Consider the following 21,933-nt stretch of genomic DNA (forward strand, 5'->3'; position numbering starts at 1 on the left):
ATTACCATTTAATTTCTCTCACAAACGAGGTTGCACAGATTGAATCAAGCAACATACAAAAAGGATAATACATCACAACCAAGTTTGGTTTTATTTCCTTAATTCAAGAGTAGTATACCATTTGAAAAAAAAATCAACTGGAGCAATTCAACTTATTAACAGACAAAAAGGAGAGAAAAGATCATATTAGATGCTTTTCCTGAATTCATGATTTAAAACGAACGAAAAATACCTCATAGCAAATGAAATAGGAATGAAAGAATTTATTTAATCTGATAAAATACCTGAAAACAAAGCAAAAAGTAAAAACCCAAAGCAAACATTATGCTTGATGGCGAAATAGTAAAAGCTTTTCCCCGAGACCAGAGTTTTTTCTTAGGTCAGTGAAATCACATATACTCATTTAGTTGTCTCAAAATTGACTAATATAGCAAACAAGAAGGAAAATCCTTTTACTTAACTTGTCAGCACCTCCCCTCCTTCGAACTTGAACTTAGTCTTCACTGTCTAGGAAAATTAACAGAAATTAATCCTATTGACTTTTGAGCTTTTGGGGGCCTAAGTCCTGGCAATGGGATGATGATTTATGAGTTTTTCAAAGGTATGTTTAACTATATCGATTTTCTCCTTATCTGATGACTTTACAGCTTAACCTCTACATTAGAATACAGTTTTACTATATTCTTAGACATCTAACTTCTGCATTGTTTTGTCTTCTTTGAGGGGTTTGGTGATATCAGTCAAAATTTATAATGTATATACACCTTAACCCAGTAATTCCACTTCTAGGAAATTATTCTATAAATATCCTTGCAACTGTACATAGTAGATATTTGTTGCAGTATCTTTTGTGATAAATAGCATAAGACTGGGAAAAACCCACATATCTCACAGTAAGGGCCTGGCTAATAAAGTATGATAGAAAAGAGTACTGGGGATAATTTAAAAGAATGAGGGAATTTATATGAACTGGTATGGGACAGTCTCCAAAATATATCAAGTGAAAAAACCAAGTGCAGAACAGTGTTTATAATATGCTATCCTTTGGGCAGGGGGGGAGATCATTATACATACCCATACTTATATCTACTTAATAAGTTATCCATGTACTATAAATGTATATATGTGTGTATATATGCATACATGTATATATTATATACACACCATCTCTGGAAGTATATGCAAGAAAACTGCTAACAGAGATTGCCTTTGCAAGGGGGACTTTGGGAGCTAGGAGACTTAACTTTTTACCTGTTTTTTGCATCATTTAAGTGTATTTGCTTATTCAAAAATACATTAATATGTATATCTGTATATAGAAAGAAAAACAAAAAAATAAATCTCAACTAAGATTAAGAGGAAATAATGGTTTCGTACTGAGTTCTACAGAATCTGTGATATAAACCTGTGAATCCTAGAATAATTATACCATACCATTATAGGTGTCTAAATGTCTCAGTTAAGGAAAATTTGCAACCTGGTTCAGATCCCCCACCCTGAATTGTCTTTGAATAATGAGCCTTGGATCTGTCTCCTTACATTCTGGCATCTTTCTCCGTGATATAATTGTTGCTTCATACACGTGGCAATTGGAGTAAGTAATTGTTATTTAGAAATACACAAAAATGCATTTATGATATTACATAGTTGTGTTGAAAATGGTCTAAACTGAAAGAGCTAACCAACATTGGTGACTTTCTTTTTTAGCTTTATGGTAAATAGTTTTTTATTACCATGTACTCTGATATACTTTGTCCTAGGCTCGGATGCTCATCACAGAAGAAAACCTAATGACCATTATCATTAAGACGTTTATGGATCATTTGAGACATCGAGATGCCCAGGGCAGGTTTCAGTTTGAACGATATACTGCTTTACAAGCCTTCAAGTTTAGGAGAGTTCAGAGCCTTATTTTAGATCTTAAGTAAGTTTTCACTTAATTATTGAACCAGTTGCAACTTGTAAAAGGTCATTGTTTGTCCATATATCCATTGCTGTTTTTGTGTTGTTCAGGTATGTGTTAATTAGCAAACCAACTGAATGGTCAGACGATCTGAGGCAGAAGTTCCTAGAAGGATTTGATGCCTTTTTGGAATTACTCAAATGTATGCAGGTATGTATAAGCTGACACATTTCAAAAGTGAAACATTTACTTTCTCCCTTTTTCGGTTCGCTGAACTAAATACCTTTCTGTCTGTGCATTTTTTTCATACTGGGCACATTTTTAAAAGAATTATTTGGATAGCTACAATTTGGATCAAGAAGCTCCTCTTAATTGGAAACTCTTAGAAAGGTGTAGAATGCATGAGATCCCAGCAGAGGTTCTGACATCTGCTGTACTTCTGTATTTGGTTATTCTTTTGGTTACCATTAATGTTCTTTCCTTGGGGGTTGCAGATGGTTTTGTTTTGAATATGCTTACATGGAAGTATTGTCAAATTAGTTATTTAGGAAACTATAATGTTTGTCTTCTTAATATTTCCATATTTTTCTTTCATTGATACCATATTTATATGATATAGTATAGAACTCTCCCCCCCCCATTTAATTTTCTTTTTGGAAACACTTCTGTATACAAAATAGAATCTAGAAGCAGAAACTGGTATAGTTAACCAGTTCTTTGTTGTTTTGGTTTTGTTTGTTTGCTTGTTTGGGGCCATGCCTCGAGGCTTGTGGGATTTTAGTTCCCCAACCAGGAATTAAATCTGGCAGTGAGAGCACAGAGTCCTAACCACTGGACTGCCAGGGAATTCTCCTTCAGAAAACCTGAGGAATATCATTATGATTCCTTTAGTAGCTTTCTGGCTTTCTTAAGAAAGGAATAAGCAAAGTTAACCTGTCATTTTTAGGATATATTCTAGTTCCCATGTTGGTGGTGGTTTCTGGGTGTTTTATTATAGTACTTCTATTTTTTTCCTTGTACCTATAGAAAGAGTATCTACCTTGGTCATTTTGAATACTTGAAGTGTCCTGTATTTTCTATTATTTTTAATCAGTTCCAGTGCACCAGGGTAGTTAGGCTAGTTTCTAAAAAAGTTATATTCTTTTGTATTAAAAGCTGTTTATCTTTTTCTTGTTTTGCTTTCTTTCAGTCTCTATGAAAACTTTATTTATGGCTGCATTGGGTCTTCGTTGCTGCGCGGGGGCTTTCTCTAGTTGTGGCGAGCGGGCGCTACTCTTGGTTGCGGCGCGCGGGCGTCTCATTGTGGTGGCTTCTCTTGTTGCAGAGCACGGACTCTAGTCACGCAGGCTTCAGTAGTTGTGGCTTGCGGGCTCTAGAGCTCGGGCTCTGGAAGACAGGCTCAGTAGTTGTGGCGCACGGGCTTTGTTGCTCCACAGCACATGGGATCTTCCCAGATCAGGGCTCGAACCCGTGTCCCCTGCCTTGGCAGGTGGATTCTTAACCACTGCGCCACCAGGGAAGCCCTATGAAAACTTTTAGTTACAGATTACAAATAAATATAAAAATTTTATTTTAGTATATTATAAAACATATTTATAAATTCAATAGCATTTTAAAGGTCTGTCAAGTTTCTTCTGACAGTTTTTTCTATGGATGATAGAGCTAAAAAGGGATTTGAAGGATTGTTGCAGTGAAGTATATACATTTTATTGTCTAAAACATGTAGAAGATTGCCTCTAAAATAAGTTGTTCTATATTTTACTGGGATTTTTTATTTATAAAATTTTAGAGAATGTTATATAAACGTGTTATTTAAGAAGTTGGACTTCTCATACTACTTGAAACTTCCTGTTAGAACTTTTACTTTATATGTTTTTGTAATCAATATTTCTTCTGCATTATTTCTTAAGTTTCAATGTAAAAGAACAGATGTAATTTTAGTTTGTTTAAAAATCTTTTCATTCCTTTTAAGGGAATGGATCCAGTTACACGTCAAGTAGGACAGCATATTGAAATGGAACCAGAGTGGGAAGCAGCCTTCACACTACAAATGAAATTAACACATGTCATTTCAATGATGCAGGACTGGTGTGCTTTAGATGTGAGTCTCTTCTGGGGTCAGGGATAGGAGATAAATGGAGGAGAGACAGAGATAAACAATTTCCTAAGTAAAATCTGAGGCGGTTTGGAGAGGATAGTGGTGATATGTTCATAAAACAGCATATTTTCTGCTTTCACTTGTATATTCAGTAAAAGTTCAAATTCTGAAACCTTTGAAAATCTTGGAAGTTAGATAAAGGAGGATATAATCCACACTCTCTCTTCTTTTATGTTACTATCTTTTATATATATATATATATATATATATATAATCCCATCAAGATTTTGAGCATATAAAAAGAAGTTTATAAATTTATCCAAAAATGAAATTTTACTATTGGTACATTTGTCCTATGTCTTAAAATTATTTTGGCCTTCCTTTGGCTATAAAATCTAGATGAGAGCTTGTGTAAGTTGGGAGGTCAGAGAAGGCTTCTGTGAGATCTGAACTATGTGTCAGAGTTAACTGATCAAAGAGTAAAGAATATTCCTGACTGAGGGACAGCTGCATCATGCTCTCTGATGAGAACGAGTATGGTTCCAGGAGCTGTGAGAAGGCTCTGGTCAGAACAGAGGTTGAAAATAGAGAAGTAAACAGGTGCCTGGCTTTGCAGGGCCTTGGAAGCCATGGAAAGAAGTTTGAATTTTATTTTAATTAAAGTGGGACGCCATTCGAGACTCCCAAGCAGAAAAGTGACATGATCCAATTTACATGTTTTTAAAAGTTACTCTGTGTGGAGAATGGATGGAAGAGGGTAAGAGTAGAAGCAGGGAGTTCAGTGGAGACATGTTGGCTTTCCTTTGAGTTACTGGAAATAATCAGCGGTCAGGTTTGAGAGAAATTTAGATGAAATTGCCAGCTTGGTAATAGACTGGACAACCGGGAAAGAGGAAGAGAGCCCAGAAATAAACCCACACATTATGGTCAATTAATCCATGACAAAGGAGACAAGAATATGCAATGGAAAAAAAATGGTCTCTTCAGTAAGTGGTGCTGGGAAAACTGGACAGCTACATGTAAAAGAATGAAATTAGAACATTTCCTCACACCGTATACAAAAATGAACTCAGATTAAAGACCTAAATGTAAGACTGAAAACCATAAAGCTTCTAGAAGAAAATATAGGCAGAACACTCTTTGACATAAATCATAGCAACATTTTTTTTTGGATCTGTCCCCTAAGGCAAAGGAAACAAAAGCAAAAAAGAAACAAATGGGACCTAATTAAACTTAAAATCTTTTGCACGACAAAGGAAACCATCGACAAAACAAAGAGACAGCCTACTGAGTGGGAGAAAATATTTGCAAATGATATGCCCAATAAGGGGTTATTATCCAAAATATATTAATAGCTCAATATCAAAAAAACAAAATTGGGCAGAAGACCTGAATGGACATTTTTCCAAAGGAGACATACAGATGATCAATAGGCACATGAAAAGATGCTCAGCAGCGCTAATCATTGGAGAAATGCAAGTCAAAACTACAGTGAGATATCACTTCACACCTGTCAGAATGGCTGTCATCAAAAAGACCACAAATAACAAATACTGGCGAGGATGTGGAGAAAAGGAACCCTTGTACACTGTTAGTATGGATGTAAACTGGTGCACTGTGGAAAACAGTATGGAGTTTCTTCAAAAAACTAAAAATAAAACCACCATATAATCCAGGAATTCCACTTCTGGGTATTTATCTGAAGAAAACAGAAACACTAATTCAAAAAGATACATGTACCCCAATGTTCATAGCAGCATTATTTTCTTTCCGACTCACTTCACTGTGTATGATAGTCTCTAGGTCCATCCTTGTCTCTACAAATGACCCAATTTCCTTTTTATGGCTGAGTAATATTCCATTGTATATATGTACCACATCTTCTTTATCCATTCCTCTGTGTGAAGTAAGTCAGAAAGAGACAAACAAATTTCGTATATTAAAGCATTATTTACAATTGCCGAGATACATGGAAGCAGCCTAAATGTCCATCAGTAGATGAGTGGATGAAGAAGATGTGGGGCGGTGTGCGTGTGCAGGTGTGTGTGATGTAATATTACTCAGCCATAAAAAGGCATGAAATTTTGCCATTCGCAACAACATGGATGGACCCTGGAGGGTATTATGGTTAGTGAAATAAGTCAAACAGAGAAAGACAAATCCTGTATGTTATCACTCATATGTGGAATCTAAAAAAAAAAGCAACTAGTGAATATAACAAAACAAAAACAGAATCACAGATATAGAGAACAAACTAGTGGTTACCAGCGGGGAGAAGGAAGGTGGGGAGAGGCAAGATAGGGGGGATTAAAAGGTTCAAACCACTGTGTATAAAATAAATAAGCTACAAGGATTATGCTATAGCACAAGGAATATAGCTGATATGTTAAAATAGCTGTAAATGGAATATAATCTATAAAAATTTTGAATCACTCTCTGTACACCTCTAACTAATGTAATTTTTTAAAAAAATAGGGAATGAGGGAAAGGATTTTGGAATGACTTCCAGATTTCTGCAGCTCTATAAAGATGTCATTTACTGAGACAGGGCCCTGGAAGAGGGAGCAAGTTGGGAAGAAAAGATTGAGTTTAATTTTGCCCATATTGATAATTTGAAGTACTTAATACATCGTTGAATTTGAGGTGCTTGGTTAATGTTGTAGAAACCTTTGAGTAACTTACAGAAAACCGTCTTTTTTAGGAAAAAGTATTAATTGAAGCTTACAAGAAATGCCTTGCTGTATTGACGCAGTGTCACGGTGGTTTTACTGATGGTGAACAGCCAGTCACATTAAGCATTTGTGGACATTCAGTGGAAACTATCAGATACTGTGTTTCCAAAGAAAAAGTTAGCATTCACCTTCCAGTTTCTCGGTTACTTGCAGGTAAAGCATTTCTCCCTAAAAGAGAACCCTGAAATTGTCTTTTAAATTGTTGTTTGTGGTTAATATTTATTGAATACCTACAATGCATTTTTCTGAGAGTTTCACATGCATTAACTTATTTAATCATCACAGCCTATGAGGTGGGTATTGTTAGGTTTATCACAAATGGAAAGACTGAGACATGGAGGTGGCTCGCTTAGCGTCACACCACAACAAGTCAGAGTAGGGATTTTGAGGTAGTTTGGCACCAGAAACCTTGTTTGTAATGACCATACCATAATGCCTCTTCAGACTTCTTAACTACATATACCACGTGTTTTATTGTTTATCTCAGCCCAGCTTCAAAGTCTGTGTTGTTAGGATTCAAATTGGTCCATCACTTAAGTGATTGCTAATAAATTGAAACCACCCTATACTTCCTCTCTCTCTAAGCTGTTTCTTATTTATTGATAACCTTTTTAATCAGCAGGTTGGAGTGAGTCCCAAATTGGGGTGATAAGATTGTAAAAAGCATTCTCTGTTTGGACAACAACATAAACAGGACAATTAATTCTTAGTTAACAGAATTAACTAAGGTTGAGCTATAAAAGAGCCCTTTGCAGTTAGGGACTAAAGAGGCTTTGATCCTAAACTGGAAGTTCTGGGGAACTGAATTCTGAGGTCAGGATCAGTGCAGACTATGAATTCCATGGCCAGTTTCTCTGTTCAGTAGCCAGGAGGATCACTCACTACTGCACTTTAAATGGAACAAACTTCATGATCCAGTGGAATATGACTCTTAAAATTGGTATACAAGTTGCTTTGATAGTTATATAGCTGCTTTTGCTATGTTTGTATGTCTAACATTTACTTCTGTAAAATGTCATCAGTGTATGTTGGTACATGTAATTAAGACTCCAGTTCAAGTGTGCCTTTAATTCTGAGGTTCATGAGAATAACAATTGAAAAGCTTCATTTATGGATGCAATTCATTTTATATCTTAATGTGTAACATGATAGGTTCCCAAAGAGAAACAGAAAAGAAGTTAGCTATAAAGTTGAGTGAATATTTAGGGTTTTTTTTTTATCTGAATGATTTTCACTTACAGAAATACTTTTTTATTTGTTCTCCATGCAGGTTTGCATGTATTGGTAAGCAAAAGTGAAGTGGCATATAAATTTCCAGAGCTCCTACCTCTAGTAAGTAGTGCTGTTTAAAAGTAGATATCTATTACAAACCTCCAATTAGATAATAAGTCATGGGAATGTAATATCCAGCATAAGGAATATGGTCAATAATATCATAACAACTTTGTATGGAGACGGATGGTTACTAGACTTATCACGGTGATCATTTCATAATGTATGCAAATATCAAATCATTATGTAGTACACCTGAAACTAACATAATACTATACATCAACTATATTTCAGTAATCAACAAACAAATAAATAAAAGTAAATATTTACTATGTTCCATGTACTTGAAACCACTTTGAAACAAACTACTAGGGTTCTCCAGAGAAACAGCCAATAAAGAGTGAGTGAGTGAGTGTGTGTGTGTTTGTGTGTGTGTAGGAGACAGAGATTGATGTATTGTAGGGAACTGACTCACATAGTCATGGGGCTTGGCAAGTTTGAAATAAGCCCGGCAACCTGGCAGGCTAAGAGTTTAAGAGTTGATGTCACAGTCTGAAGTCCAAAGGTAGTCTGGAAGCAGAATTTCTTCATCCTTGGGGAAGCCTCAGTCTTTTCTCTTAAGGCCTTCAACTAATTGGATGAGGCCCACCCATATCATGGAGAGTAATCTGCTTTACTCAAAGTCTACTGATATAAATACTGATCACATCTACAAAATGCCTTCACGGCAACATCTACATTGGTGTTAATCAAACATTGGGTACCGTGGCCCAGCCAAGTTGACACATAAAATTAACTATCACACAAACATCCTTAAAATAATTTTGACTTGTATTTTATATAAAGCTTCTGTCCCTATAAACCAATCTTCTTTATAGAGTTGAGATGTTTGTGGTTTTTTTGTATACACAGAGTGAACTTAGCCCACCCATGTTGATAGAACACCCTCTTAGATGCCTTGTTTTATGTGCCCAAGTACATGCAGGAATGTGGAGAAGAAATGGTTTCTCTCTTGTAAATCAAGTAAGTGTTTTTTAATTCTACAAAGAGTTTTCAGTCCATTCTTTACCTTCTGTGAAGGTTATAATTTTCAGTGTACTTAGTCACTGAACGTCATCTATATTAAAACTGTTTGTGGCCCCTGGAAACAAACCTTAAAAGAATTTTTTTTAAAAAACTGTTTGACAAAAGAAATGTAACCTTAAACCAAAGATTTTTTAGAGTTTTAATTCATATTTTATTAAGAAACAATATCAAAAGTAGAAATGAGTTTTATTTTCACTTGCAGTCATTTTTAGAACAAAGTTGGATATCTTTAAAACATAAAAAATCTGGGGACTTCCCTGGTGGTCCAGTGGTTAAGACTTCGCCTTCCAATGCAGGGGGTGCGGGTTTGATCCCTGGTCGGGGAGCTCAGATCCCACATGCCTCGCCGCCAAAAAACCAAAACATAAAACAGAAGCAATATTGTAACAAATTCAATAAAGACTTTAAAAATGGTCCACATCAAAAAAATCTTTAAAAAAAAATCTGGATTTCACTTACTTAAATTAAATTGGGTTAAAAGATAAAAGTTCTGTTAGTATAGCTCTGAAATTGAAGTTTTAATTTTTAAACCTCACCAAGGCTTGGTATAGGATTTTTCTGTTTTTGATAGCTATAATAAATCTCACTGAAAGAACTTTATTAGGAGACCCAGAAAGTTGGCTGCAAAATGTGAACCATAGAGTGACTACTATAATCTGGAAATTTCTAATTAACTAATCTCTACTAAGATAGCGTTAACTGCTGGGGAAACCACATTATGTGTGCACATTTGTGTGTTCATGCTCACATGCACAAGAGCCATGTGCTCTTTTGGTGAGTGGGAAGAGGAGGGAACTGCACAAATAAAAAATCTGTTTACCCAATATAATTACTTTTTTTTTTTAGATTTATTACTACCACAATGTGAAATGCAGACGTGAAATGTTTGACAAGGATATAGTAATGCTTCAGGTAAAAAGCATTAAATTTAAAGGTTGTGGGGAGTTTTTCTTCTTGTTATTTCCACAGGACCCAATCATTTATGATCGCTCTCAAATCTATAACTGCAGCCTAGCTCTTATCTACTAAGCTCCAAACTCATATGGCTAACAGCTGATAGAACATTTCCATCTAGTTTCCTGGACACATCTCACAGTTAACATATTCAAAGTAACTCTTGTGTCCTCCATACGTTCTTCCTATCTTTGAGGTTTCCCTACCTTAGTGAATTATTCAATCTGTAATTATTAGAGTCAGAAACCTGAAAGCCATCCTTTCTTCACTGTCGTCTGATTAAAGACCCAAATTCCTCAAACTGATTTTCAAGGCCTTCAGTACTTAGCTATGTTTAAAATTCCCTGAATTTGTCATACTCTCCCGTAAGTCTTAAAATCTGCACATTTATTTTGTTTGCTCCCTAGATTGCCCACCCCACCCGCTTCCTTTTCTGTTTACCACGTATAATGTTGTCCTGTGTGTCTTCGTGTTTAGAGTCACTTTCTCCAGGAAGCCTTCCCTGACACACTAAAATGTGGCTTTGTGTCCCTTTTGGGAGGGCCCATAGCATGATGCTTATCCCCACCATAGCATTCATAAGTCTGGATTGTAGTTGCCTATTTACTTTTCGTCCCCTACACTAAACTGTGGCAACTCTATCTTGTTCCTTTTTATGTCCATTTTACATAGCACAGTGCTTGTCAGAAAGTAGTGTTTCCATATTATTGCTGAATGGATTTAGAAATTATAGAAAAAGTTACAAAATGTAAAATTCAAAAAAAAATTATTGGTTCAAGATAAATTAAAATTCAAGTTGATTGAGAAGCTATACAAGAATTATAGGAGAATTAAAACTAATATTTAAAAGCCGTCATTTCACTTATTATAGCATTTATCACTAAAAATTAGTTTGAGTTCTTGATAAGAGTTTAATATGATACATATTGTTTTAAATGCTAGAAGTTTTATTACCATACCACATTTCTGTCCATACACCTGGCAGTGGTAAGATAGCCCTGACACAAATCTTTGAACTGAATTTATAGGGATTATGATATGTGGGTTTAGGGAGTGTTTTGTTTTGATTTGTTTTACCAGCATAGATCCCTGTCCATACTTGTAGCTACCACAAGTAGAGATTGCGGCTAAATGGGTTTTCATCTTTTATTGGAATTGATGAAGGAGTAAGCTGCTTTCTCTTGTGCAAGCCAAAATATCTCTCACTAGTTGTTTAGTAGCCCTTTTGACCTTCCTCTTTTCCTTTATCTCAAACATTTTTTAAAAAGACAGGTGTCTCCATGATGGATCCAAATCATTTCCTGATGATAATGCTTAGCCGCTTTGAACTTCACCAGATTTTCAGTACTCCAGACTATGGAAAAAAAATTAGTTCTGAGACTACTCATAAGGTAAGAGCATGCTTTATGAGACCACAACACACTGTTAGAGAAGCATCTTTCATTCTTTTTGGTTATTTTGATCATCTGAGGTAATACAGTATTCTTCTTCTTATCTATGAACTTTCTCCCACTACCCCCGATTGTTACAGGATTTAGTTCAGCAGAACAACACTCTAATAGAAGAGATGCTCTACCTCATTATAATGCTTGTTGGTAAGTTTGGATCTTTTGGAACATTATATATTATATTGACTTTTGTGGTATCAAATAGTTTAGAATCTGAACTGTTTCCTCTATTTGAGCAGTTACTCAGTTTTAGGGGAAGGAGATGAGAGTGTTTATTTTTATCTCCCCTCTGGTTACTGTAATGATGAGAGAAACAGCACTGTGGTCCTTTGGAAGGAGAGAGGACAACTGCTAAAGCAGGATAAACTAGAAGACTGTGTTGGGAATAAAACGGGGGACAGGAGAATTTAGCAAATAAGAATAGGATATTTAGGAGCTATTTACAGTTACTTTATATCTTAGCTATGTTTTTCCCATGGTTTTGTGGTACAAAAGTGTCCTCTTGACTTCAGATATGAAAATTCCAAGTTAATATGAGACCTATGGCTAATAGACACAGATTTTTTTTTCTTATTACCTAAATTTTCAGTCCTGTTGCCTCCATCTTTCCTATTCTTTTATCCTTTACTTTCTCCCACCTCCCGTACTATTTCAGTCTCTCTCTACAGTCCATAGAGCAGAGAATCCTGGCTACTGTCAGGAGGTAATACCAATGAAGAAGGTCTCAGAAGGTGATATCTTATTTGCCACTAGATAAAAGGACAAAGGAAGGCTCTCCCTCCTACCTAGGCTGCTAGTACAGCTACTGCTGTACCAATTCTTGACTACTTCTAATCCTTTCCCACCTTCTGATCCCATTCTTTCAAAACAGCAACCAGAGTTCTCTCTCCGTTGCTGAAGACTACACTCACCTGTTGTGTCAGAGACTCAGAATGATGGTTAGGAGCTGCTCTCACCCTACCTTGTTGCCAGACCAGTCATTGCTTTCCCATTGCACAGAAAGAAAAATACATTGTGTTGCATGAATTATAAATAGATATCACTTATAAGTATTATGATTGTTAAGTGTGTGTATATGTGTTTATTCACTGTTGACAGGAGAGAGATTTAGTCCTGGAGTTGGACAGGTAAATGCTACAGATGAGATTAAACGAGAGATTATCCATCAGTTGAGCATCAAACCTATGGCTCATAGTGAATTGGTAAAGTCTTTACCTGAAGATGTAAGTACCTGCATTTTAAGAAAAGAAAATTATGGAAATCCTTCCCTACCTACCAGTCTAGTATGTATAGATTTACTTCTCTGTACCTTTTCCATAATTGTAAAAACAACAGTTCTAGAACATGTATAACTCTAGTCACTCTTATTAGAAATAATTAGAAAAAGAGAATACTAGGGACTGGGAGTGGAAAGCAGCCTAGGAATAGAATCATTTACAATGAAGCCTTGAAAGAAATAAGGATGCCAAATAAAAGAAAACCTGTTCCAGGACTTCCCTGGTGGCACAGTGGTTAAGAATCCACCTGCCAATGCAGGGGACATGGGTTTGAGCCCTGGTCCAGGAAGATCCCACATGCCGTGGAGCAACTAAGCCCCAGTGCCACAACTACTGAGCCTGTGCTCTAGAGCCCGTGAGCCACACCTACTGAGCCCACGCACCACAACTACTGAAGCCTGTGCACCTAGAGCCTGTGCTCCGCAACAAGAGAAGCTACGGCAATGAGAAGCCTGCGCACCACAACAAAGAGTCACCCCCACTCGCCGCAACTAGAGAAAGCCCACGCACAGCAACGAAGACCCAACACAGCCAAAAATAAAATTAATTAATTAATTATTTTTTAAAAAGAAAAAAACCTGTTCCTTAGAATGGAATTTATATATCCATTAAAGAGGGGTTTTTATAGGGTGTTTAGTGCAAAGTTGCCATGGGTAGAGATAACACTTTTATAACCTAGAAATACCTACTCAGCTGTGTTGACTAAAGTTTGCTAGAGTTTTTTCCTTCTAAAGCATCCAAAGACTATGCTAAGCCATCTCTCTCATTTTAGTGAATGTAAATTAATATTCATATGGGCATTCATAGATTCAGTTGTAACTATTTTTATTGCCAGGATCTTAAGTTCCTCTGCCACCTACTTTTCAGCCCTGGGGCTTTTCAGAAACCCAGATTACAGTTGCGAAAGGACTTTATTTTCATCGAGGCTTTTCAAAATGTTTTCCCAAATTTGAAACATAGATCAAAACTCTTAACCTTAATGTTCATTCTTCTGGGATTTAAACCTTTATTTGTTGCATTGTAATACATCTCTTAAACTTCGTATTATTTCAAACTTGAAAAACTTGAAACATCTATAGAAATAGAAAACATAGTAGAGTGAACCATCACCAGCTTCAACAGATGACCAATCTTATTTTATTTATACCCCAGCCACTGATTTCTACACCCTCACTGGGTTATTTTGTAGAGAATACCAGGTTTACCATTTCATCTATAAATAGAATTGTATATATCTAAAACAGTGGTTCTCAACCAGGGATGATTTTGCCTCACTCCCCGGGGGGGTGGCATTTGGCAATGTCACTACTCAGGGCAGGGTGTGTGATGCTACTGGCATCCATTCAGCAGAGGCCAGTATACTACTGAACATCCTATAGTGCACAGGACAGATTCCCACAACAAAGAACTATCTCGTCCAAATGTCAGTAGTGCCAAGGTTGATCCAAAAGATACTAGCTTTTAGAAAAACCTATGCATATGCCAATTATCACACCTAAAAAAAATAATTAATGATTTTTTAATATCACCGAATATCTAGTCAGAATAAAAATTACATGTACTTTTTTTAATAGGTCTTTGCTAATGGGCTACTTTTGCCATTTCCATTTCTAGTTGTGTATACATGTACCTTTTTTTTTTTTTTTTTTTTTTTTGCTGTACGCGGGCCTCTCACTGTTGTGGCCTCTCCCGTTGCGGAGCACAGGCTGCGGACGCGCAGGCTCAGCGGCCATGGCTCACGGGCCCAGCCGCTCCGTGGCATGTGGGATCTTCCCGGACCGGGGCACGAACCCGTGTCCCCTGCATCGACAGGCGGACTCTCAACCACTGCGCCACCAGGGAAGCCCTACATGTACTTTTTAATGCAGAAAATGAGGAAACAATTACAGTTTCATTTAGACCATTGGAATAAGGAAGAAATAAAATTTAAAACAGTATTTTATTTTATTTTTTTTTTTGCGGTACACGGGCCTCTCACTGTTGTGGCCTCTCCCACTGCGGAGCACAGGCTCCGGACGCGCAGGCTCAGCAGCCATGGCTCACCGGCCTAACCGCTCCACGGCATGTGGGATCCTCCCGGACCGGGGCACGAACTGCTTGTCCCCTGCATCGGCAGGCGGACTCTCAACCACTGCGCCACCAGGGAAGCCCTAAAACAGTATTTTAAAAGTGTAACTGCCTTGTACAAAGTGATGGCATCTATATTTACCAAACATTTTTGACCAGAGAATATTTCACAGAATTCCTATGAACAGCTTGTCGTGAATGGGATATGATTTGGGAAATGATGTTTTAACAAAAATAGATAAGAAATTAGTGTAGCTATTTCACAAAATATTGCAAATATATAAATTTTAAATATAAAATTTAAACATTATGTGTACTTTGTGTTTTTATTTTATTCCTTTTGAAAGCTGTCACGTTGATTCCATATGGTAGTAACTTGTTTTTAATTATATCAATCTGAATGAATGTTAGCTTACCAACTCAATTTCCCCAACTGCCTATTAATCATTATGTTTACTATAGAATCCTCATTTGTAAAAATCGGGAGAATAGTATATCTGCTTTATACGATTACTGTATGAAGCTTAATGAGTTAAAAGCACAATGCTCAGAGTGCTAGCAGTTATTAACATGAAACACACTTAATTTGTTTCCTGTACCCTTTAGGAGAACAAGGAAACTGGCATGGAGAGTGTAATTGAAGCAGTTGCCCATTTCAAGTGAGTTTATTTTCTGCTTTTTCACATTCAATTTTATTTTATACATTAATTTTTCTTAGAGTGTTCCCCTTGATGGAACTGGGAATAAAATTGTTGTTTTCAGAGAGTGACAACCACTTTGAAACATATAATTCTGAACTAGATTTCTCACTGACATTTTACTTTTATGATCTAGCCCTGCACTTAGCAACTTCAAGTAGCTTTATGAGGATTTTCAGTTTTCAGGTGTTCCCTAGCTGATAGTTTCAGGTAATTGAAACTAACCTGAGCAGGTGATCTGAGTAAATGCATTGTGCTTTCTTCCTTTCCATTCGAATGTGCCACCTAAATTGTGGGATAGCCTCTGAATAATGCTTTCTTCGGTGTCCAATCAGTAAACTATCAATAATCTGTCCCTTAAGGTTGTTGAGGCAGTTTCTTAATCCTGCTTTTTCTGTGCTCCTCATTCCAATGGCATTGTCTTTATTTTTGCTGATTTTAAAAACAATACATATTTTTAGGGAAAATATAGAAAAAATTATAGAAAAGATTCTCTAAACCCTAAAATTGCATCTGCTTTTTTTCACTTGGTAGAACTTACCACAGACATCTTTACATGTCAAGATATACAAGTTAACGTCAATTTTAATAGTGTTCAGTTGTTCGGAGATGCCATAATGTGTGTAACCTGTCCCCTGTTGTTAGACTTTGAATTGTTGTCACTACAGTGACCATCACATTCACTTGTCCAGTTAGAATAAATTCCAGGTGGACGTGCTAGATAAAGTGGATGCACATAAAGCTTTGGATGTAGATGATTAAATGAACCCACAGAAAGTAGTTCCAGCTTACATTCACCAACAGTATATGAGATTTAAGAATTTTTTTTTTCCCCCAAAGGAAACCTGGATTAACAGGACGAGGCATGTATGAACTGAAACCAGAATGTGCCAAAGAGTTCAATTTGTATTTCTATCACTTTTCAAGGGCAGAGCAGTCCAAGGTAATTGAGCAAATTAAAAGTGTACTGAGAAAGGGTTGCTTGGAGTTTTTTTGTTTTTATTTTGTTTTTTCCTAAACAACTTTTACTGCCTTTCACAGATTGAAAAAGGACACATTTTTATTGTAGGAAATTTGGAAAATATGAAAAGGTATAAAGAAGAAAGTACAGATTACCTATACCACCACGTAGCATTTGGGGTTTTCCCCTATTTTGTGCATACATAAAAAAGATCTATATAATTATATACATACCCCCACATATCTAATTGTATGTATTTTATTGGCTTTTGAAGACATCATCAACGTGTATTCTAATCAGTTAACCTATTTTACACTCATTTCAGAATTGCTAGTACTTAACATTATGCTTTTCCATGGTGACTTAAGGAATTTTCCTGATCATTCTTAGAGGGTTAAATTTTGCCTTTTAGCAGTCTGCTCTTAAAAATAAGTTTTCAATAAATGGCAGTAAATGAAACTTAAACATGAAGCTTTTGTTTATTGGTTTTCTGGGGTTTTGTTTTTGTTTTTGCTTTTTTGAAATATAGTTGATTTACAATGTTGTGTTAGTTTCTGGTGTGCAGCACAGTGATTCAGTCGTATGTATATATATATTCTTTTTCAGATTCTTTTCCCTTATAGGTTATTATAGAATATTGAGTATAGTTCCCTGTGCTATACAGTAGGTCCTTGTTGGTTATCTATTTTATATATAGCAGTGTGTAATAGTGTTTGATGCATGAAATAAAGCTCAAATCTGAATAAGTTTTTGGTTTTGGTTGGTGCATGTTTCCCCTGCATTTTTTTTTTTTTGCGGTGCACGGGCCTCTCACTGCTGTGGCCTCTCCCGTTGCGGAGCACAGGCTCCGGACGCGCAGGCTCAGTGGCCAGGGCTCACAGGCCCAGCCGCTCCGCGGCATGTGGGATCTTCCCGGACCAGGGCACGAACCCGTGTCCCCTGCATCGACAGGCGGACTCTCAACCACTGCGCCACCAGGGAAGCCCTTCCCCTGCATTTTAAATCAAGAAAGAATCCACTTGGGGGGATTCTCTTAGTGGCAGGGGGAAATTAACCTTGATACCAATTTCGGGGGAGTTGCAAAACTGAGGATAGAAATCTTCTAGAATCAGAAGTTAGTATGGCAAAGATTAACATATATCAGTAGTTTTGGATATTAAATTGTTTCATGTTACTAATTCCCTGTCCAAATTACATTCATTTTTATTAGGCAGAGGAAGCCCAACGGAAATTGAAAAGACAAAATAAGGAAGATACAGGTATTTTTAATCTTTCCCCAAATCTCGTTTCAGTCTCTTTTACTTGTTAAACATTGTTTTCTATTGACTATGATGATGATTCTTGATGAAGTGGTAGATTTAAATATAAGCTTTCTGAGTGAGCTTTTTTTTTTTTTAATTTATTTATTTGGCTGATTTGAGTCTTAGTTGCGTCACATGGGATCTTCCTTGCAGCATGCGGGACCTTTCATTGTAGCACGTGGGCTCTTCGTTGTGGCACACGGCCTCCAGAGCGTGTGGGCTCAGTAGTTGTGGCGCGCAGGCTCTCTAGTTGTGGTGCCTGGGCTCTAGAGCATGTGGGCTCAGTAATTGCGGCGCACAGGCTTAGTTGCCCTGCAACATGTGGGATCTTAGCTCCCCACCCAGGGATCGAACCCACGTCCTCTGCATTGGAAGGTGGATTCTTGACCACTGGATGCCAGGGAAGCCCCATGAGTGAACTTTCAAGGGCTAATAAATATGCTAATATAGACGTAGTCTGTACTGAGTCACCTTTGGGTTAATGGTTTTATCTCGGATCGTAAGACATTTCTAAGGAAAAGAAAGGCCTTCTTTTGTACTACTGCTACTTACAGAGCTGTTTTTATGCATTTGACTGACCTGAGAAGGTAAAATATAGCTTTAAGATGTGTGTAAATGAATATTCTTTGAAGACTATCAAAAGTATGTAACAAAGGGATAGTTTTTTGCTGTTTTTTTTGTTCATTTGTTTTTTAAAGCATGTTCTACAAAAGAAGCCAATTATAACTTTATTTTCAGCGCTTCCACCTCCAGTTTTGCCCCCATTCTGCCCTCTGTTTGCAAGTCTGGTTAACATTTTGCAGTCAGATGTCATGTTGTTAATCATGAGAACAGTATTGCAATGGACTGTAGAACATAACGGACATGTCTGGTCTGAGTCCATGCTGCAAAGGGTAAGTTTGAAGACATTTATTATTTATATTTTAGTGGTCTTGTAGTAAAAACCAAAATACAAAATACTCCTGTCAATATCTGTACACAGGAAACTTAGGATAAAATGTAGTGTTAACTTAATTCGAAATATAGTATTTTGTTACTGTTTGTGTCTGACCATAAAAATGAGAGCCTTGCAGGTTTTTTTTGTTTTGTTTTTGTTTTTTGCGGTATGCGGGCCTCTCACTGTTGTGGCCTCTCCCATTGCGGAGCACAGGCTCCGGACGCGCAGGCTCAGCGGCCGTGGCTCACGGGCCTAGCCGCCCCGCAGCATGTGGGATCTTCCCGGACCGGGGCACGAACCGGTGTCCCCTGCATCGGCAGGCGGACTCTCAACCACTGCGCCACCAGGGAAGCCCCTGGCAGATTTTTTTACACCACATGGTTGTGGTTACCTTGGTCTTGTTGGCAGATCTGCTCTCATTTATTGGTCCTGATATGTCTTTGTTTATACAGTACTCTGATATTTGTATAATGTGTTATCTTTGCATTTGCTTTCACTTAATTCTCTTTAAAAACCTGTGAGTTCATTAATACTTATGTTTTGCAGTTGAAGAAATTGAAAGTCAGAGACTTAGGCTCCTATATCTAATTAGTGGCAAGTCTAGAACCTTGTTTGTATTTTACTTTATAGATTTAATGTCAGTCATTCATAAATTATTATCTCATTAAATCCATGTAATACCCCTTTGAGTATCAGTAGATAGTTTTTCCACTGTATAGATGAAGAAGGCAAGTTTCAGTGAGATAGACTTGTCCATGTTACCCAACTAGTAAGTAACATAATAATAATACTCAGTTAATACAGTTAGCCTACTCTGTGCCTTATTCTATGCTAGGCACTTTTATGTACCATATTTGTAACCCTCAAAACTCTAGAGGAAAGCTTTTTTTTTTTTCTTTTGATTTTGAAGATGATGAAGTTAGGCTTAGTGAGACTTGAAAGCAGTGAAGCCAGAATTCAGATGAAGGTGAGCCTTCCTCCAGAGCCTTCCTTCAAAGCTACTGTTCCTCCCCTTGTCTCAGCAGGCTCAAGTATCTCATTGGCTAAGATATTTGTATATGTATACCCTCCTCCAGTTTACAAACATACACTAAAAATGTAAAAGCATAGAGTTGCAGTATACTGGAGACCATCAGTATTATATGAGCAAAAGATGTACGGGAAATGATGGAGAAAAGAGGAATGAACATCATTTATCTTATATATACATTTGCTTTATGTCATTCAGGCTAACTTAGTTCTTCCAAGTCTGACAACCACAGTAGCCCTATGTGTAGGGAACGATACAGAGACACCACATGCATTATCTCCTTCAAAAATTGGGGAGCAGGATAAGGAACAATAAAAGTGCAAATAGATTAGTGTAGTTATATTCTTAGAAGTCTAGTAAGGAATTTTTCATGAGGTATGCTGAACATCTTTATAAATGATATGGCATTAGAGATAAAAGTGTGTCTCTTAGATGATTAAGATTTTTAGTCCTTAGAGAAATTGAACTAGGAGTATTATAGATCAGATCATTGCATGATAGATGATTTCAGGTCTAATTATTTGGTCACTGATTCTTAGAATCAGTGATTTTTAAGACTTTAGTGTAGGGATGGAATAAAACTGAAAATTATATGGATTGCTGGTCACAGCTGTTAGTAATTTTAACTTACCCTAAGAGTTTGCAATTGAATATTCTTCCTAGCTGAAATAGAAATTTTGGTTTCTTTGCTGAGAATTCTTTATTAGAAAATGAACTTTAGAGTTTGGATTTCATGAAAATTGGTACTTGGAATTAATTTTTACTGCACTTTGTTTAATAGTTTATCTTTTTTCAATAGTGATTTTTTAAATTTCTTATAAAAAATAGGTACTTGATTTTTGTTTCACTAAAAGTTAAAAAACATCTTGTATTTTAGGTGTTACATTTAATTGGAATGGCACTACAAGAAGAAAAACAGCATTTAGAGAACGTCATGGAGGAGCATGTAGTAACATTTACCTTCACTCAGAAGATATCGAGTATGTATACAGTTTTTACTAAAGTAACTCAACATGTCCATGATTTTTAAGTGTAGTATAACCTCTTTTATTTGATTATATAAGTTTTAAGTAGGTTACATTGAATCCAAATTTCTGAGGCTATCTGTATTCACCTGTGTATTACATCAGATCCTGATACATTTTTATAAAAATACTTAGGGCCTACCCATACTTTAAAAACATAAATTTTAATTCATAAACAGGAAACAGTAATGAGGATTCCTTAGTTTGAAATCAGTATAGCACATAAATTTAAACTCTAGTATATACTTTTAAAAACACAGTGTGCTATTAGGATTTCACTTTTAAATTGTTGCTATTATCGTATAAAAAGTAATGAAAATAAGAAAATTAGCTATAGAGTATTACATTTTATATAGAGTAACGTGACTTTTTTTGAGAAGACCAAAGAAATATTTTTTCTAGCTTTTTAATATTAAAATTTCAAACATACAGACAAGTTGAAAGAGTTGTACAGTAAACATCTATATACCTGCCACCTAGATTCAATAGTTAGTGTTTTGCTATATTTGCTTTATGTTTGAACACTTTTTTGAACCATTTGGTTTTTTGTTTATTTATCTTTTGGCTGTGCTGCACAGCATGCAGGATCTTAGTTCCCCAACCAGGGATCGAACCTGGGCCCCCTGCAGTGGAAGCACAGAGTCCTAATCACTGGACTGCCAGGGAATTCCCTGAACCATTTGTTTCAGATGTCATAATATTTGATCTCTAAATAAAAACGTTTCCTTTATTAATCTTCAGAATAAGCAGTTGTTCTAATAGTTACCTGAAGTAGTGGCAACTGTGAAATTTTTTTGTTTGCTGACATATTTTTGTGGTTCTTTTGTTTTTTAATATTACTCATGGGTTTTTTTTTCAGTGTTTTATAGTCAGTTATAATCAATACTCCTTTTGATGCTCAAACTGTGCCACTTCTGGGCAGTGGGAGTCTGTTCAATTGGTTCTGTGTCCTTTTGACCCAACCCCATTAGTATTTGAGCACCACCTTGCTTTCTGGCACAAAAGGTGTCTGAGGCTCATCTTGTACTTTCCCTGCTCTAGACCTGCAATCAGTGATTTGCTGAGATGCTTAAATGAATTTGTGGTGGTATAATAGGAATTTCTGAATTCCTTGATTGCAAGGGAGTATTTCTGTAACTTTGTT

At 36.5% G+C, this 21,933-nt stretch overlaps 1 protein-coding gene across 5 annotated transcripts in view; it reads left to right on the plus strand.

Annotated features, from left to right (window-relative positions):
• The window catches only part of UBR2 (ubiquitin protein ligase E3 component n-recognin 2), a 116,638-nt gene that overhangs the window by 58,116 nt on the left and 36,589 nt on the right, over nucleotides 1–21,933 (plus strand). For 4 of the 5 annotated variants that reach the window (XM_081245135.1, XM_081245137.1, XM_081245134.1 and 1 more), the window contains exons 12-26: nucleotides 1,761–1,924; nucleotides 2,014–2,113; nucleotides 3,876–4,004; nucleotides 6,703–6,886; nucleotides 8,004–8,065; nucleotides 8,918–9,028; nucleotides 9,938–10,003; nucleotides 11,314–11,436; nucleotides 11,577–11,640; nucleotides 12,592–12,716; nucleotides 15,444–15,496; nucleotides 16,376–16,478; nucleotides 17,707–17,755; nucleotides 18,536–18,690; nucleotides 20,642–20,744. In XM_081245135.1, the coding sequence (XP_081101261.1) occupies nucleotides 1,761–1,924; nucleotides 2,014–2,113; nucleotides 3,876–4,004; nucleotides 6,703–6,886; nucleotides 8,004–8,065; nucleotides 8,918–9,028; nucleotides 9,938–10,003; nucleotides 11,314–11,436; nucleotides 11,577–11,640; nucleotides 12,592–12,716; nucleotides 15,444–15,496; nucleotides 16,376–16,478; nucleotides 17,707–17,755; nucleotides 18,536–18,690; nucleotides 20,642–20,744 (1,591 nt within the window). Of the gene's footprint in view, nucleotides 1–1,760; nucleotides 1,925–2,013; nucleotides 2,114–3,875; nucleotides 4,005–6,702; nucleotides 6,887–8,003; nucleotides 8,066–8,917; nucleotides 9,029–9,937; nucleotides 10,004–11,313; nucleotides 11,437–11,576; nucleotides 11,641–12,591; nucleotides 12,717–15,443; nucleotides 15,497–16,375; nucleotides 16,479–17,706; nucleotides 17,756–18,535; nucleotides 18,691–20,641; nucleotides 20,745–21,933 lie in introns of those variants that run through there. The other variant, XR_014016746.1, reaches the window with a different exon arrangement.

The sequence above is a fragment of the Mesoplodon bidens genome (assembly GCF_964165515.1).
Source record: "Mesoplodon bidens genome assembly, chromosome: 10".
In the NCBI taxonomy this organism is placed as follows: domain Eukaryota; kingdom Metazoa; phylum Chordata; class Mammalia; order Artiodactyla; family Ziphiidae; genus Mesoplodon; species Mesoplodon bidens.